Source organism: Scheffersomyces coipomensis, assembly GCF_036884675.1.
Source record: "Scheffersomyces coipomensis strain NRRL Y-17651 chromosome Unknown DFJ63scaffold_1, whole genome shotgun sequence".
NCBI lineage: Eukaryota > Fungi > Ascomycota > Pichiomycetes > Serinales > Debaryomycetaceae > Scheffersomyces > Scheffersomyces coipomensis.
In genome coordinates, this window is record NW_027042892.1 from 1,047,584 (window position 1) to 1,066,505 (window position 18,922).

The 18,922-nt window shown below is 32.6% G+C and overlaps 7 protein-coding genes across 7 annotated transcripts; 2 read left to right on the top strand and 5 right to left on the bottom strand. All coding sequences in view use genetic code 12, as the record gives it.

Moving 5' to 3' along the window:
- Positions 1 to 858: 858 nt before the first annotated feature.
- DFJ63DRAFT_310481 (uncharacterized protein) lies at positions 859 to 5,823 on the top strand (the record flags this gene model as incomplete). The annotated part of the gene is made up of 1 exon (XM_064905605.1): positions 859 to 5,823. The coding sequence occupies one exon, from the start codon at positions 859 to 861 to the stop codon at positions 5,821 to 5,823; it is 4,965 nt and encodes a 1,654-aa protein (XP_064764661.1).
- A 535-nt stretch (positions 5,824 to 6,358) lies between these two features.
- Positions 6,359 to 8,005, top strand: DFJ63DRAFT_321655 (uncharacterized protein; the record flags this gene model as incomplete). Its single annotated transcript, XM_064907348.1, has 1 exon — positions 6,359 to 8,005. The coding sequence occupies one exon, from the start codon at positions 6,359 to 6,361 to the stop codon at positions 8,003 to 8,005; it is 1,647 nt and encodes a 548-aa protein (XP_064764662.1).
- Positions 8,006 to 8,072: 67 nt separating this feature from the next.
- Positions 8,073 to 8,974, bottom strand: DFJ63DRAFT_332816 (uncharacterized protein; the record flags this gene model as incomplete). Its single annotated transcript, XM_064907746.1, has 3 exons — positions 8,073 to 8,288; positions 8,367 to 8,729; positions 8,813 to 8,974. The coding sequence occupies 3 exons, from the start codon at positions 8,972 to 8,974 to the stop codon at positions 8,073 to 8,075; spliced, it is 741 nt and encodes a 246-aa protein (XP_064764663.1).
- Positions 8,922 to 10,672, bottom strand: DFJ63DRAFT_20262 (lipase family protein). Its single transcript, XM_064903938.1, has one exon. The coding sequence runs from the start codon at positions 10,508 to 10,510 to the stop codon at positions 9,131 to 9,133; it is 1,380 nt and encodes a 459-aa protein (XP_064764664.1). The 5' UTR covers positions 10,511 to 10,672; the 3' UTR covers positions 8,922 to 9,130.
- A 1,274-nt stretch (positions 10,673 to 11,946) lies between these two features.
- Positions 11,947 to 13,317, bottom strand: DFJ63DRAFT_332818 (secretory lipase-domain-containing protein; the record flags this gene model as incomplete). The annotated part of the gene is made up of 1 exon (XM_064907747.1): positions 11,947 to 13,317. The coding sequence occupies one exon, from the start codon at positions 13,315 to 13,317 to the stop codon at positions 11,947 to 11,949; it is 1,371 nt and encodes a 456-aa protein (XP_064764665.1).
- Positions 13,318 to 14,409: 1,092 nt separating this feature from the next.
- DFJ63DRAFT_310486 (lipase family protein) lies at positions 14,410 to 15,834 on the bottom strand (the record flags this gene model as incomplete). The annotated part of the gene is made up of 1 exon (XM_064905606.1): positions 14,410 to 15,834. One exon carries the CDS (start codon positions 15,832 to 15,834, stop codon positions 14,410 to 14,412), a length of 1,425 nt encoding a protein of 474 aa, XP_064764666.1.
- Positions 15,835 to 16,792: 958 nt separating this feature from the next.
- Positions 16,793 to 18,442, bottom strand: NDE1 (NADH-ubiquinone reductase (H(+)-translocating); the record flags this gene model as incomplete). Its single annotated transcript, XM_064907349.1, has 1 exon — positions 16,793 to 18,442. The coding sequence occupies one exon, from the start codon at positions 18,440 to 18,442 to the stop codon at positions 16,793 to 16,795; it is 1,650 nt and encodes a 549-aa protein (XP_064764667.1).
- Between the last annotated feature and the right edge of the window lie 480 nt (positions 18,443 to 18,922).

An 18,922-nucleotide genomic window follows, 5' to 3' on the forward strand; every position in this document is an offset into this window, starting at 1 on the left:
GGCACCAAAATTTAAATTAGCAAAATTTTGTGAAGGTTTTTTATTAATTTTAATTTTAAATGCGCAAAATTTTTGTATAGCAAAGTTAAAGTCAAAGTGAATGAATGAATGGAATGGATTGGTTTATCTATCAAAATAGACTTGATGAAACGAATCCAATTACTTCAAACCCTTTATTACATTTGTGAAATGACTGGCTCATTTTAACTTTAGTTTAGCGATGAGTAATAAAACTCTATTTATTATTCCCCTTGGTATTCTGTAAACCATGATTCATAGTAGTCATTTACATTACTTAGTTAGTCTTTAATCACAGTTATATATCTACTTAATCTAATTATAACCACATAAACAATTGTAAGGCATTATATGCTTAATAAACCTCAGTAATTATTTATCGCTTATCCATTTCAAAGCTGGAGAGTCACAAAACCAGAATTGTGATTGTGTGCAGGAACCAATTCTTTTGAAAGGTTAAAAAAAATTAAAGGGAAAAATTCCCTTTCTGCTGTTTAAATTTACAACCCTTTTCCATCTTTCTTCTTTATCGTTATTCCTGGTTTCAATACGTTAGTTTTGACTTAGAAAACCAGTTAGATAGATAGATACAGTGGATACAGATCTCACTTGCCAGTCGAATCACTAATCCCATCATTCAACCGATAGATTAGATTGATTCTTTTGACTTCAAAGTCTATATATAAACTACTATTTAAATTTTGCTATTATTCACTTATACCATTCACCTTCACCAGTTCGTTCTTTAATCAATCGTCCCGTTTTAGTTCTTGTTTACCTTTTTATAATACATTTCAATTTCAATTTTCACTTCCATCTACTTATTCCATTCCATTATCAATGTCATCGTCATCCTTCAACCAATCGGCTTTAATTCCAACCGATATCATTCCAAAATGCTCATCGTTCTGGGATTATGATGATATAACAAGATGTGGTAGAGATCAGTTAGATTCTATACCTCCTGTCCTTATCGGAGGTATTTCATTAACCATCCTTACTTTAAAATCTTTAATATCATTCTATAATAATAAAAAAAGAAGCCGAAATATTCAACTTGGTGAAGATCGTCCTTTATTATCCAATGTCGATGCTTATGGTTCAATCAATACACCAAGCACAAAACTTGAAGATGTGTCTTTAAAGAGTCGTCATTTTGATTTAGTAAGATTACCTGATACAAATGAAGATGGTACTCCTCATGGTCATATAAAAGAAGTTTATAAAGACGCGTTTGAAAGATTAAGAGTTAGTATAGAATATCTTTTATTAATCATTCAATTAGGTTTGACTTTATCATTATTCTTTGTTCAAGATGCCATTGATGAATTTAAACATACCACTTATATCCCTATTATTAAAGCCATCTTTTGGTTTTATCTTTTCATTATTTGTTCCATTAGAATTATAAATTTAAAAAAAGTCAATATTAAATTACCAAGCTTATGGATACATTCAACTACCGTTTATTTCTTTAACTTTTTTTCAATCCTTTTAATCTTTAGATCCATTTTAATTTCAAAAAATGTATCTTCATTTATAAAACTTTATTATATTGTTGAATTTGCCATTTCAACCATATTATTAATCCTTAATTTCACAGCTAAAATCGGTGATAAACCTTCCCTTATTTATGTTCCAAGTAATGGTGCTACACCATCTCCAGAAAATTTAACCAGTATTTTTTCATTTGCGACTTATTCTTGGTTAGATTCAATGGTTTGGAAAGCTTATAAAAATCCTTTAAAAATGGATGATATTTGGGGTTTAAGAGAAGATGATTATGCTTTATACATTCTTAAATCATTTGAAGCTTCTAAATCAACTGCTAGATTCACTATTAAAATCTTTAGTCATTTTAAATATTTATTCGCTTTACAAGCCTTTTGGGCTATATTAGAATCAATGTTAGTTTTCGGTCCTTCCTTATTATTAAAGAGAGTATTGGAATATGTTCAAGATCCATCGTCATCCCCTGGCTCTCTTGCTTGGAGTTTTGTCCTTTTAATGCCATTGGCTAAGATTATTGATTCAATTGCGTCCGGTTGTTCTCTTTTCATTGGTAGAAGAGTTTGTCTTAGAATGAAAGCTATTATTATTGGTGAAGTTTATGCTAAAGCTTTAAGAAGAAAAATCACTGTTTCTGAATCAAATGACGCTTCTTCTGATAGTGATTCTGATTTGAAAGATTCTGGTAAAGATTCAAGCGATACTACTAAAGATAAAAAGGAAGGTAAAAAGACTGCTGAATTAGGTGCTATTATCAATTTAATGGCTATCGATGCTTTTAAGGTTTCTGAAATTTGTGGTTATTTACATTACTTTGTTGGAGCTTTCTTAATGATTATCTTCTGTATTACCTTATTATATAATTTATTAGGTTGGTCTGCTTTGGTTGGTTCTTTATCTATTGTGGCTTTACTACCAATCAATTATAGAATTGCTAAATGGGTTTCTGATTTACAAAAGGAAATGTTAGGGGTTACTGATAAAAGAATTCAAAAATTAAATGAAACTTTCCAAAGTATTAGAATTATTAAATTCTTCGCTTGGGAAGATAAATTTTTTGAAAGTGTTATGGGAATTAGAGAAGAAGAATTATATCTTTTAAAATTAAGATCCATTGTTTGGTGTCTTGGTGGTTTTGTTTGGTTTATTACTCCAACTTTAATTACTTTAATTTCCTTCTATTGTTATACCATCGTTCAAGGTAATACTTTAACCGCTCCAATTGCTTTCACTTCATTATCATTATTTACTTTATTAAGATCTCCATTAGATCAATTATCTGATATGACTTCATTTGTGGTTCAATCTAAAGTTTCTCTTGATAGAGTTAGTGACTTTTTAGATGAAGAAGAAACTGCTAAATATGATCAATTAGGTAAAACTCCAGGTCCAAATTCTCCAACCATTGGATTTGAAAATGCTACTTTATCATGGAATTCATCATCTGAAACTGATTTCAAATTAAGAGATCTTGATGTTGCTTTCAAACCAGGTAAATTAAATGTTATCATTGGTCCAACTGGTGCTGGTAAAACTTCTTTATTATTAGGTTTATTAGGTGAAATGGAATTATTACATGGTAATATCTTCTTACCTGGTATTATCCCAAGAGATGAATTAGTTGTTGATCCTCAAACTGGTTTAACTGAATCAGTAGCGTATTGTTCTCAATCAGCTTGGTTATTGAATGATACTATTAGAAATAATATTAGTTTTGGATCTCCATTTAATCAAGAAAGATATGATAAAGTTGTTGAAGCCTGTGGTTTAAAACGTGATTTTGAAATTTTAAGTGCTGGTGATGCTACTGAAATTGGTGAAAAGGGTATTACATTATCTGGTGGTCAAAAACAAAGAGTTTCATTAGCCAGAGCTTTATATTCTAATTCAAAACATCTCTTGTTAGATGATTGTTTATCTGCTGTTGATTCCCATACTGCTTTGTGGATTTACGAAAATTGTATTTCTGGTCCTTTAATGAATGGTAGAACTTGTATTTTAGTTTCTCATAATGTTGCTTTAACTATTCAAAATGCTGAATGGGTTGTGGTCATGGAAAATGGTAGAATTAAAACTCAAGGTTCTCCAGAAGATTTATTACATTCTGGTCATCTTGGTGATGATGATTTAGTTAAATCAACTGTTTTAAGTTCAAGAAATCAATCTACTACTAATTTACAAACTTTAGCTGATAAAAATACTGATTTAAAAGCTAAAGCCGCTACTCTTGATGCTAAATTAAAAGCTCTTGGACCAGAAGAAGAAGAAGATTTAAAGAAAACTGATGGTAAATTAGTTGAAGAAGAAGGTAAATCTGATGGTGTGGTTGGTTCTGAAGTTTATCTTGGTTATGCCAAAGTATTTGGTGGATTCAGAACTTGGGCCATTATTATTTTAGCCTTTGCTCTTTCTCAAGCTGTTTTCATGTCCCAATCTTGGTGGTTAAGAAATTGGTCTATTCATAGTGAACATGAAGCTGCAAGTAATAACTTTATTTCAACTATGGCTCTTACTGGTATTTCTAATGTTTATGATTCTACTCAATTCAGTCAAAATATTTTTGTTCGTACTTTCAATGGTGCTACTTCATTAGTTTCAACTTCAATGGATTCTGTTAATACTTTCAAGAAAGATAGTAGTACCCTTTACTATATTATTGTTTATGCATTAATTGGTTTTGGTTATGCTATTTCAGCATGTTTAAGAGTTATCATTACTTTCTTTGCTGGTATTACTGCTTCTAATAGAATTTTCAAGAGTGTTTTAACTACTATTTTAAGAGCTAAATTAAGATTTTTTGATAAAACTCCTCAAGGTCGTATTATGAATAGATTTTCAAAAGATATTGAAGCTGTTGATCAAGAACTTACTCCATTTGCTGAGGGTGTTTTCATTTGTTTCGTGCAATGTGTTTCTACTTTAATTTTGATTACTTTTATTACTCCAGGTTTCTTAATTTTTGCGTTTATTATTGCCTTCTTATATTATTTGGTTGGTTTATTCTATATTTCTCTTTCAAGAGAATTAAAACGTTTTGAATCAATTACAAAATCTCCAATTCATCAACATTTCTCTGAATCATTAAATGGTGTGGCTACTATTAGAGCTTATGGTATTGAATCAAGATTCATGAAACAAAATTTAAGTGCTATTGATCAAAACAATAGACCATTCTTTTATTTATGGGTTGCTAATAGATGGTTATCATTCCGTATTGATGCTGTTGGTTCATTAGTTATGTTATTTGCTGGTATTTTCGTCTTACTTTCAATTGGAACTATTGATACTGGTTTAGCTGGTTTATCGTTATCATATGCCATTGCCTTTTCTGAAAGTGCTTTATGGATCGTGCGTCTTTATGCAAATGTCGAAATGAATATGAATTCTGTTGAACGTTTACAAGAATACCTTAAAGTTGAACAAGAACCACCATATGAAATTAAAGAAACTCAACCACCTCCAACTTGGCCACAAGAAGGTAGAATCATTGTTAATGATGTCTCATTAAGATATTCACCTGAATTACCAAGAGTTATTAAAAATGTTACCTTTGAAGTAGAACCTGATAATAAGGTGGGTATTGTTGGTCGTACTGGTGCTGGTAAATCCACTATTATTACTGCATTCTTTAGATTTTTAGATCCAGAAACTGGTACTATTACTATTGATGGAGTTGATATTACTTCTATTGGGTTAAAGACTTTAAGACAAGCTATTACAATTATTCCACAAGATCCTACTTTATTTTCTGGTACTATTAGATCTAATTTAGATCCATTTGATGAATATACTGATGAAGAAATCTTTGAAGCTTTAAAGAGAGTTAATTTATTAAAGACTACTACCGTTGAAGAAGTTGCTGGAGAAAATCAAAATAAATTTGGTAATTTATTAAATCCTATAAGTGAAGGTGGAGGTAATTTATCTCAAGGGGAAAGACAATTAGTTTGTTTAGGTAGATCATTATTAAAGAATCCAAAGGTTATTCTTCTTGATGAAGCTACTAGTTCTATTGATTATAATTCTGATGCTATGATTCAAAAAACCATTAGACTGGAATTTTCAAATTCAACTATTTTAACCATTGCACATAGATTAAGAACCATTATTGATTATGATAAAATCTTGGTTATGGATGCAGGTAGAGTGGTTGAATATGATAATCCATATGTTTTAATTGCAGATAAGTCAACTACATTCTACAGTATGTGTGAAAACTCTGGAGAATTAGATACTTTGATTAAATTAGCTAAAGAAGCTTATGTCAAAAAGAAAAATCAAAAAGTAACCAAATAAGGGTTACTGAACTGTGTTTAGATTCATTTTGTTAATTACTAAGTTGGAGACATTATATTCCATGTCTCTGCTCATTATTTTATTTCATACTATTATTATACTATCATTGATAATAATAATGCTCTGGTGTAATCCTATTATATAAACCTATATTTATAATTAAACTATTATTACATATATATTAATAAATAAATACTTATTTTTACAAATTATGTCGTACGAGTCATATGTCGTCATTGATGACATAAGAAAAAAGTTAGACATAAAATGTCGTGTCCATGTCATTGTCTCGTCTTATCTTCAGAGTCTTTATCGGATCCTGTCGCCTGCAGCCACCACAATTGGTAACAGCAACAAATTCCCTGTTCCCACCGCCAAACCACCCCTTTTCAAAATAGCCGTAGCTCAGATCACAAATCACAGTTTTTTAATTATTAAGCATTTGATTTCTACAGTTCATTATAAATAGATGGATAATAGACGATTTCCAAAGTGGCTATCATTCTTTAATCGACTGTCACCTCCAGATATTGAAATGGATAAAATTGAATACAAAAAGATAGCGAATGTTTCAGTGTCAAGCAATTCAAATTCAGATCAAGATAGTGCCAATACAACTCTTTTGATTGATAACCAAGATGATCCATATTCAAGCCCTGTAACTCAGATCAATGGTAGAATATCATATTTACAAGATTTAGAAGATATTCCTCAAGGTAGACATCTTGGATTGTTTTCAACTATTATATTGTTTATATCAAGAATACTAGGAAGTGGGATTTTTAGTATAGCAAGTGGGATTTATGAAGATTGTGGAGGATCAATCGTACTATTCTTTTCAGCTTGGGGTATAGCTGCTATATCTGCCTTTAGTGGGTTGTATATATATCTTGAATTGGGTTCCATTGTACCTAGAAGTGGTGGAACTAAAGTATTTTTGGAATTTATCTATGAAAGACCGAAATTATTAGCAACGGTTGCATATCTGGTATATTCAATCATATTTGGTTTCACCCTTTCAAATATATTAATCTTTGGAGAATATTCCTTACATGCAACTGGATTTGAAGTAACTCCCGTTAGAATTAGAATTGTCGGCTTGGTATTCTTATATGGTGCTGCTTTGATCCATGGGGTTAGTGTACATCATGGGGTTAGAGTTCAAAACTTATTAGGAGCTTTAAAACTTGGATTAATCGCAATCATGCTTGGAACCGGTATTTATGTAACTTGTTTCCCAACCTCACTTACTAAAATAGAATCAAACTTACATTGGGACGATTTCTTTAAGATTAATAAAAAGGTTTCAGCATCAAATTTTGCTGGTGCTATTATAAAGGCAACTTTTTCATTTGGGGGTTGGAATACAGTTCATAACGTTACAAATGAAATTAAAGATCCTGTCAGAACTTTGAAAATAGCTGGGCCTGCTTCATTAGGTATCATGGCTGTCACATATGCTCTTATCAATCTTGCATATTTAATAGTCATTCCAGGTGACGATATAATCAATGGTGGAACATTGGTAGGATCCATGTTATTTGAAAGAGTATTTGGTTATACGATCGGAAGACAATTCTTAACCTTATCGGTTGCTTTATGTGCAGCTGGAAATGTCTTTGTGGTGATCTATACTATTTCCAGAGTCAGTCAAGAAATATTTAGAGAAGGTTATTTACCATTTTCAAAATTCATGTCATCAAATTGGCCCTTTGGTGCTCCAATGCCAACTTTATTATTAAGTGTTCTGTTAAGTACATTAGTCATTATAATCTTTCCTAAGGGAGATATTTATAATTATATCGTCTCATTAGAAGGGTATCCAAATCAAATCGCATTAGCATTTGTATCCATTGGTGTCTTTGTAATCAGAAAAAGATATCCAGAAATAAGAGCTCCGATAAGAGCAAGCTTGATCGGTACTTCTTTGGTATTGATCACATCACTTTATTTAGTAATCTCACCACTAGCAACCACAGTGAGTCCTAATCCTCGTGGTCTTGAACATTGGCCATCTTATGCTCTTGTTGGGTTGATCTGTGTTATATTCTGTATATTATTTTGGGTGGTTAAATTCAGTTTATTACCAAAGTTATTTAACTATAGTTTAGAATCGGAAGAGTTTCAATTAGAGGATGGGTTAACAGTTAAGAAATGGGTTAAAGTTTATGGACCCAGATAATGATATTAATTTATAGATAAGTATAGAAATATATATATATTATTAAAAGCAAAGTAGTTTTTATTATTTATGAATTTTCAATGATATGATCTAATTTCTTTACTAATTTTATAAACTCAGGTTTCTTCAACTCGGTTTCAATTAATTTCTTTAATTTGTAATTAGGTAAATTATTGATTTTCAAATAATCAAATTTAACCTCTTCTGCTTCGATAGCCGTGTTTTCAGTCATGGTTACATCGGTCGTATTGGCAATCGGTTGCAGGTTATGAACCACTATATCCTTGTTTTGTGGTTGAAAATAAAAATTACTCCTCAAAGGCAGTTGATGATCTACGTACCTCGCTTGAGTTGAGTGCACGGGATATTGCATTTGTGAACTAGTATGATATATGGTTGGGAATGAATATACTGATTCAATAGGTTGTAACTGTTGGGTAGTATATTGTGGAACATATTGCTGAGAAAATTGCATTGAAGAAAGTGTAGGATTTATCTTAACTGTATCAGTATATGTAGATTGACTGTTACTAGGGAATGCTTTTACCACCTCATCTTGAACATTGATGGGCATTTGATATTTGTGTCTAATTGTTTGAATACATTCATTATATTCGTTCTTACTTTCAAAGCTAATTTGAAATCGATTCGTTCTCTGAGTAACTGTATCACTCTGTTTAAACGCAATGGCATTGGATTTGGCCATGATTGAGATTGAATCAATCTCTTTCAAGTTAAGTAAATATCTCCCCTATAGATTTTATGTTAGATAATGTTTTAGGCTCAATTGTAAAGTGAACTACTTACTAATTCTGTTGCTTTGTGAGTTATACTAATTGAAAGGATATTGGCCCCTTTAATAGGTAAGAAAGTAATAATAACACCAGTTCTTTGTGGATAATGAAACCAATTACCATCCCCCTTGAGTACAGAGTACTTCTTGATATTATAAGAACTTAAATCAGCCATATTTTGATTGATTGATAGATGTTTAGATGAATAAGCTTGAATTTGATTCTACGAAATGTTTTGGCTGTAAAAAAAAGATTAAACACGGGAAAAAAATCAACTTTTATAAAACTAAAAACACTATCGCTTTTCTATTCTAAATATAAAACATATAGATCACAAAGTGGGTAAGAATTGAATTAAAGGTCCAATTGGCAATTGAATAATACTGGCTAAAGCAGTTTGGAAGTAAATAACAAGAGAAGCTGGAGTTCCAGGATATTCAAGATTACTAACTCTGGTGGTAGAAGTACATCCTTGAACTGGAGCTTTACCTTCAAATCTATCAATAAGCCAGGTAAGAGCAGCCGGAGCACCAATGAAAGTTTCAGTAACATGACCATTGGTACTATCAAGAGCAAGTTCAATGGATGGAGATCCCCAAGCACACCAATTTTTGTAAGCTCTTTCGGCACCAACAGCTGGTACAACAGCATCAATGACACCTTGATAAATGAATAATGGAATTTGAGGAACTTCTGCATCTGGATTGACAGCTAATGTGTTTTGTTCAACAATGCTGGCAACAGTTGGATTTTGGAAGAAGGCAAGACCATCATTAAAATATTTGTTAGCTCCAGTAAAGAAGGTTTTGCCGATAAAGCTAAGAGCACCAGGAATCATACAAAGTTGACTTCCTTGTAAAAATGATTGATAGTTAGAAGCAGACATTTGAGCTTGGACAATTGGAGCAACTTCTGGATATTCATTCATTAAACCATTAACGGCTAAAGGAACTAAACCTGTGAATGGACCACCATCAACAGCAACAGCAGTAGCAGTAATATTGGTGACAAATCCACCAACTGCAGCACCAATCAAGTTGGTACTAAGTTCAGGAGCATAAGCTGGTTGAAGAGCTGCAGCCCATCCACTAGCTAGAGATCCACCGGAATAACCCCAAAGTGCGACCTTGGCATCGGAGTTGACACCAGAAATACTGTTTGATTGTAAAGTGGCTCTAATTGAATCTAAAACAGCATGACCTGCTTGTCTACCAGCAGTGAAAGCTGATTTTGGACCTTCATAATCTGGAGCAACGACATACCAACCTTGTTCTAATGCAGCTTCAAGGAAGTACATTTCAAACTCGGTTTGAATAACTGGTAATACTGGAGCATTGAATTGAAGAGCATAAGAAATTGAACAACTTAAGTTAGCAGCATCTTCAAAGAATTGATAGGAAAGAAGTTTAGATGGATCAGCATTATGTGGTTCAATGATAGTTGTAACAATAGCAGTGGCATTTCCAAATGAATCTTCAGATCTAACTAATAATTGCCAGGCATTTTTAACGTTAACAGTAACATAAACACTTCTGACTGGTTGAGGAGTAACTCTTGATTTTAAGATAGTACCAACAGCAGCACTTTCATATCCTTCAGGTGGAGAATAAAATGGATCATTACTTGGGGCAAGTAAAGTGGTTGGAGCAGCAATTGCAATGCTACTGAGTAATAATACTAATGTAATCAAGGATCTGAATACGTTTTTCATGTTTTTAATGGTTTGGAGATTTGATAGATCTTGTATTGAAAGTAATTATAACTTTAAGAACTGGGGAGGTTTTACAACCATTTAAGTAGTTTTCCCACATTCGACATCGTTCCTAGAAGCGCAGAGGCCCAAGTGGGTTAATGGAGAGTGAGGGAATTGAAATACCGAAGTGACATATACCTAAAAACGCAAATAGTACTTAAATTTAACTTCTTAAAGTGGAGTCAAAAGGCGTCGAATTGACTAAAAAAGCTTATTTTTTTCCGAGAGTTAGCAGCCAAACACAAAAAAGGAAACAAGAAGAGAGTAAATTGAAGTACAAAATGAGTCAAGTGAAACATGGAACGTCCCATCACTCCTCATTAAGCTTTATATACCATATTCAAAGTGATAGGCGACCTGTTACATTAATGATCTATATTTTTCTTAATTTACCAACCTATGAACCAATCACTTTACGGTATTCAATTCTACACAAAGCGTTATGGAAGACAATTTGTGAGAAAAACTACCATTTGTTTACGAAGGGAACAATTATTTTCTTTGCATAAAGGCTCGATTGTTCTCCTTTCAAAGATTTTCAATTGACTCCACTATAAATGAAATTGTGACAAAACTAATTATAAATGAAATTTTTGTCAAATTATTTCACATGGTAAATTGCTCGGGGAGAAAACACCGAAGAGCGGAGTATACTAAATCGAACAATAAAAGGAGTATAGTCTAAAAATTGACAAGTGGTGTCATTATCCCTTATTCCCCTTTATTGTTTGAATATAATGAAATGACTAAACTTATAAAACGTTGTTCTTCGAATAGCTTCTCTACATTATTATTGTCTAGCATTGTAATTAGAGAAGCTTTAGAAGCCAGAGAAGCCTGGAAATACTTATAAAATTTTCAATTTCAAAATTCAAAATTCACCGCAGATCTCACTCTGATCTGTCAAGATCTGAAACAGCACCGTTGAAACAGCAGAATTATTAAGTTCTCCTGGCATATTAACTCTGTATGCCCCTATTCAGAGGTATAAGCTGCATTTCATTATTTTCTAAGAGATGAATAGTAAGTTCACACCATCTCTTACAGCATGTTGATAACCTATAGCAGTTGTCTTAAGCATCAGTCAAGCACATCAATAATGCAGGTGCGCGGTGAGATTATAGTAGTCCTGCTTGATTTAACATTTTCAGTCTAATTGAAGTCCTAAACCAGAGGAATTGGGCAACATTCTCTGCATATTTCCGTTTAATCCTTGAATGACTCTCGTATCCTTTGAAATTTGTATATATCCTTGTTTTCTTGTAGCACGGTGTTGAACTCAAACGGATTTTACAAATTTTTGGCTGTAAAAGAATTTTAAATTGGGAAAAAATAATATTTTTTATTAAACTAAACACCCAATTTAGAGATAAGAGCTAATTCCACAATCACTTTTAAGGTAAGAATTGGAGTAATTGTCCAAGTGGTAAGTCGATTAAACTAGCAAAGGCAGATTGGAAGTAAAAGATCATAGAGGTGGTAGCTCCAGGATATTCAAGGTTGGTTACTCTAGTAGTAGAAGTACATCCTTTAACAGCAGCTTCACCCTGGAATCTAGCGTTAAGCCATGAAATAGCAGCCGGAGCTCCGTTAAAGATTTCAGTAACATGACCATTGGTACTATCAAGAGCAAGTTCGATAGATGGAGAACCCCAAGAACACCAATTGTTATAAGCTCTTTGAGCACTAGCAAGTGGAGCAACGGCATCATTAACACCATGATAAATGAATAATGGAATTTGAGGAACTTCGGTACTTGAACTAATAGCTAAAGTATTTTCTTGGAAAATACTAGAAATAGTTGGGTTTTGGAAGAAGGCAAGACCATCATTGAAAAATTTGTTACCTGAGAAGAAAGTTTTACCAATATAGTTAAGAGCACCTGGAATCATACCAAATTGATTTGCTTGTGAGAATGATTGATAGTTAGAAGAAGACATTTGAGATTGGACAATTGACAGAATATCGGAGTACTCATTACTTAAACCATTAAGAGCTAATGGAATTAAACCCGTGAATGGACTTCCGTCTACAGCGACAGCAGTAGCAGTAATATTAGTAACAAATCCACCGATAGCGGCACCAATTAAGTTAGTACTAAGTTCAGGAGCGTAAGATGGTTGAAGAGCTGCAGCCCAACCACTTGCAATTGAACCACCAGAGTAACCCCAAAGAGCAATCTTAGCATTGGCATTGATACCGGTAACACTGTTAGATTGTAATGAAGCTCTAATGGAGTTCAATACAGCTTTACCTGCTTGTCTACCAGCTGTGAAGGCAGCTTTAGGACCTTCGTAATCTGGAGCAACAACATACCAACCTTGTTGTAAAGCAGCTTCGAGGAAAAACATTTCATATTGAGTTTGAAGAACAGGCATTAAAGCTGAGTTAACTTGAAGACCGTAAGAAGTTGAACAATCGAAATCTCCAGAGTTTTGAAAGAAATGATAAGAAAGAAGTTTAGATGGATCAGCATTTTGAGGTTCAATCACAGTAGTAACAACAGCATTAGGATTTCCAAAAGAATCTTCAGATCTAACTAATAATTGCCATGAATTCTTAGCATTAACAGAAGCATAAACACTCTTAACGGATTGAGGAGTAGCTCTGGAGTTTAAGATAGCACCAACAGCAGCATTTTCATATCCACGTGGTGGAGTATAGAATGGATCATTACTTGGAGTAAGTAAGCCAGAAGGAGCTGCAATTGCAACACTGCTGAATAACAATACTAAAGCGAACAAAGATTTTAAAACGGCTTGCATTTTTAATGGTTTGTATACTTCTGCAAAAGAGAAATTACAGAAATCAAGTAAGTCAAGGGGTTTCACAACCATTTAAGTACTTTTCTCTGATATGAAACTCACCTCAAACAACAAGAACATGTGCTAATTTATGAGTTTATCAAAGGGCCAATCAATGGGCAAAAGAGAATAAATGTAAATAAATAAAGTAGCATATTGACAGATTTGACATATTCTGTCTTAAAGTGGAATGAAGAGGCGTTAAAAGGGTTGAAAAGCTAAATTATCACTCAAACTTTAGCAGCCAAACTAAAAAAAGGCGGAAACAAAAAGTGAACAAACCCAGAAATATGAGGTGCAAAATGAATTAAAGAATAGTTTCTGAATGTCATATTACTCCTCGATATTCATAATGCCACCGTTTTGTCCTCGATTTTATTAAACTATTATCCGGCTAGCCAATCATTTAACGTTAGGAAATTCTACACAAAGCATTTTATGGCTGATTATTATACGGAATATAACCGACTATTGTTACACGAATGAAAACTCATCAACTTTAAAAGAGATTTTCAATTGTTCTACTATATATGGAAGAATATATGATATGATTATATAACTGAAATAGTTACAAAGTCTGTTATAAACTAAAATTTACTTTCACATGATAGATTTCTTTGTTCAGGGTGTTGGACCCTATCTTGCTTATTACTAACAATCTTTTATCTGTTTTATGAAGATATTTGAAGCAGATGAACTGATACATATGCAAGGTACAGCAGTTAAGAGATGGTCTATAAGAAGAGGAAAGAGAATGTTTAAAATTAAAGAGACACACTTTTCTTTTCTTGGTTGTGTCTAAAAGCTCTCTAGCCTCAAGGCTTTAACGCCTTAAATACTCATCGGATCGTAATGCTGTTAGACAAACGAAAGAGGTGATCAGGGTCAATACTTACACCAAACACGAGGATGATCTGAAATTGACAAGTGGGCCCATTTTCTAATATCCTTCATGTTCTAACATAAAAACATCTTTAGAAATCGCAAATCATTCTAACTGTAAAAAACTTTTATTTTTGTCCTATTATTTATAGTTTAAAATTGCAGAGGTATCTAAATATCATATTCACGCTTAAGTGATCTTCTTTTTAAATTGTCTATATCAGCAACAGTGCTATTTTTTGGTCCAATTGGAAGATCACGGACACTTTGATAAGCACTTTCGTACAATTCACGCATGGCATCTGTAACGCCGGGATAGAATAAGTTATTAATTCTTTCCGTTTTTTGACAACCTTTAACAGTAGGTTTTCCTTCATAACGATCAGTTAACCATGCCAAAGCAGCAGGTGCTCCTAAAGCAAATTCAGAAATGTGTCCATTGACCAAATCGGGTGAAAATTCAATAGAATTAGCACCCCATGCACACCAATTATTGTAAGTTCTATAGGTATTATCGATTGGAACCACATCATCAAGTTCTCCTTGATAGATAAATAAAGGAACAGTTGGAATTTCTGTATTATTATGAAGGGCTAATGTATTTTCGTTCAATATATTGACAACAATTGGATCATCAAAGACTCCATAACCGTTTTCGAAGTATTCATTATCACCACTGAAAAAATGATGTTCGGTAAAATGAAGTAAGGATGGTAACATACAATATGTCCCGCCTAGTAAAAAGTCTTGAAGTTTATCTGGATTGATTTCACTTCTAACATATGTATTTAATTCAGGATATTCGTGCATTAGACCATTAATACCAGAAGGAATTAAACCAGCAAGAAGTTTTCCATCTTGAGCTATAACAGTTTCAGTAATATTGGTAACAAATCCACCTACTGCGACACCAATAATTGAATCAGTAAGTTCTGGAGCATAATCAGGTTGAAGAGCAGCTGCCCATCCACTAGCTAATGAACCACCAGAATAACCCCAAGCAGTAACTTGAGCATCTTCTTGTACCCCTGTGAAATTACCAGAATTTAAAGCTGCTCTTATGGAGTCTAATACGGCATGACCAGCTTGTCTTCCTGCAGTGAAGGCACCCTTAGGACCTTCATAATCAGGTACATTAACAAACCAACCACTTTGTAAAGCACTCTGTATAAAATACATTTCTAATTGTGTAATAACTGTCGACATAGAAGCCCCATATTGGAATGCATAAGACATCCCACAATTTGGACTTCCAGAATCTTCAGCCACTTGATAAGAAAGTAATCGAGATGAATTTGAATTATAAGGTTCTATGATCGTTGATACTATAGCAGTGGCATTTCCAAACGAATCTTCCGACCTAACTAATAATTGCCAAGCATTCTTAACGTTGATTTTAAGATAGATACTTCTTAATGAATGTGGTGAAACTCTTGATCTGATAATATCTCCTAATTGATAATCATCTATATTATCTGGTGCAGCATAAAAAGGATCTTCAGCAGGAGTTAAAACTGGCGCGGTGGGAGCTGCGATTGTGAAATTGATATTCAACAGTAGAAATAAACACAATAATGATAAATAATACAACTTCATTATCCTACTGTAGATTAAACAAGGCTATAATGATGTAAAGAACAAAATCAGATTTCAAAATCAATCTATAGTCTTCTTTATATATAATCTTTGTTTCAAATTCCGACACATCTTGTCCATTGATGATTATTGGGGTATCCATTCATTGAAGGGTCTGGATGTTAAACGACAATGCAAAATTGCACCAAACAACCTCCACAATAACCACATAATTTCCTTATTTGTAAACCTATTTTCAACCTAACCTATTGTAAGGTTAGCACCAATTAAAAATCAGAAGCCTATTATATTTAGTCACAATTGACAAACTAATTGTCGAATTAAAATGACTAGTCATAAAAAAATAAAAAAAAATTGCGTCTATTTCAGTTTAGGTTTTACAGCAAAATTTCCTAATTCGTTAAAGAACTGAAAAGGTGAGGAGAGTTTCCAAATTGGGAAGTTCGAAGAATTATGCCAAACCAATCAACAAAGATTTATAATAAGGGGGATTAAACAAAGCTTATATGTAGATATGTATGCATGTATGTATGCTGTCTGTATTTATGTAATTAACGGCGTAATTCAGAGTTGGTTAATGTCAGAAGACAATTATAACCAAAATATTTTATACTATTAGAAATAGCTACATTAGGGAATTAATTTATTCGTCAAACCCTAGAAAGTGAGGCGATATTCGTTCATTGGTTTGTAATAAATATATATATATATATATATATATATATAAATCAAACGAAATGAAAAATAATGTCTAAACTTAAAAAGAAAAATGGTTTAGTTCATTATATTGTATTGTATTATATTTGTGTAAGGAATTTATATATGAATAAATATCAAGAGAACAATATTATGTAAAGGAAACAGAGTATGATGCGCATTTAACAAAGCTATGATTTTTATTCATTGTTTCATCATTTAATATCACACATCATACTATAAAACATTTGGAATAAATCGTCTATTCTTTTGAACAATCTCTTCCGAATAAAGAAACTTTGACCCAATCGAAACAAACTAAGATTTGATTTCTTACAGAAAGACACATGTAGATATATGCTGATCTCCAGAATAAGTAAGTAAATCTACCTCCTGAAGTAACATTTGACCAATCTCCCCACACTAAATCTGCAACAGCTCTTTCAGAACCAATATAAGCTAAAGAACCTTGATGATTATAATGGAAAATAGGTAATTTTTCTTCTAATTTAGCTAATTTTTTAGTTAATCTATCAACATTATCTTCTGATGATGGATTTGAAAGAGTATGTTTAACACTTTCAATTTCAGATAACTTGGAAAAATGTTCAGCTAAGAAAATCCCTTCTTGGAATGCAACTTGAGCAGTTGGAGCATATTTGGTAAATGTACAATCACCTAAAGCAAAAATATTTTTTGAACCATCTAATAATAAACGATCATCAACTAATAATCCTCTTCTAGCATTTTTTTGTTCATCAACTTTACTAATTAAATCACGAGTAATATCTCTTGGAGCATTACCAGTGGCCCAAATTAAGACACCATAAGGAATTTCAACATTTTCATTAGATCCATCATCTTTTTTATGACTTGCAATCACAACTTTATCATTAACTTGTTTAACCATAGTATTAGTTCTTAAACGAATATTAGTATCAGCAAATACTTGTTTAGTATATTCTACTAATTTAGTATTGAACATATTTAAAACATTTGGTAAAGCTTCAACTAAAGTAACACTTAATTCCCCAGCAACTTCAGGCATCCATTTATGTAAATCTTGATCAATATAATCTTGTAATTCACCAGCAACTTCAACCCCAGTTGGACCACCACCACAAACAACTATAGATAATAATCTTTTTCTTTCTGGATCATCCTTTGGTAAAATATTAGCAGCTTCAATAACATCCATTAATCTTCTTCTAATAGTAACAGAATCATTAACTTCTTTAAGGAAAGTGGAATGTTCAGCCACACCTGGAATACCAAAAGTTGAAGGTTGAGCACCAACACCAACTACTAAATAATCATAATGTAATTGAGTAGTAATTTCATCAACCCCAGTATATTCAGCCACGGTAGATTTAGATGAGGAAGTATCTTTACCGGAATGACCAGAATGAACAGTGGTTGATTGTTTAATAGTAACGACATTCTTAACTGGATCAATGGTAGTAGCTTCAGCTTCTAAATAGATGACTTCAGCAGGTAATCTTCTAGTGATTGATCTAACTGGTTCAACAATAGATCTTAATTCAACAGTACCAGTTGGACAAGATGGTAATAAAGGAGTGAAAAGGAAATAATTTCTTGGAGATACAACAACAACATTATATAAGGTAGTATCAAGATTCTTTAATAAAGAAATTGAACCCCAACCTGAACCTAAGATAACTAAAGTTTTCTTCTTTTGACCAGTTTCAAAAGCAGAAACTTGAGGTAATTGATCAGCAGGACGAGATTCCTTATAAACTTTATAAGAAATAACCCCTAAAGAACCAGCTACTGATAAAAAGACAATTAATTTAGTATAACCCCAAATAGTACGAAAAATACCCTTTGATGGTTTTGGTTTTGGAACAGTTGCATTCATTAAAGGTTTTGAACTAGATAAGAATCTATTCATTGACACGATGGAAGATCTAGAAGAAGCAGCTAATGGCATGCTGTTTCTAACAGCCATACCACTGCTTCTAGCAGACACCATTCTCATCATCTTCATCTGCAGCAGCATCATCTTGTTAATTGGATGATTGAAGATGAATTCAATTGAAAGTTGATTCTATTTTGAAATGGCAGCCAATTTAAGTTGTGTCTTCCTTCATCATTCCTTCTCTCCTTTGAACAGAGAGAGAGAGAAAAAATTTATAATTTGGCCGCGCTAATATAATCCAGTTTAAAAGGGTGTGCCGGAGTTTGATACACCGAAATTATCTTAATATGAAAGGTTTTGTTCATATATGAGGGATTTATCAAAATACACCTTTACTATCGGTAAATATATAGTATAAAGTGGGAACGACCTTTTGTAAATGACTATGAATCATGCTACCATATTTAAGTTAATCCCATTCATCTTGAGGTATTGTTTACAACAGTTTATAGA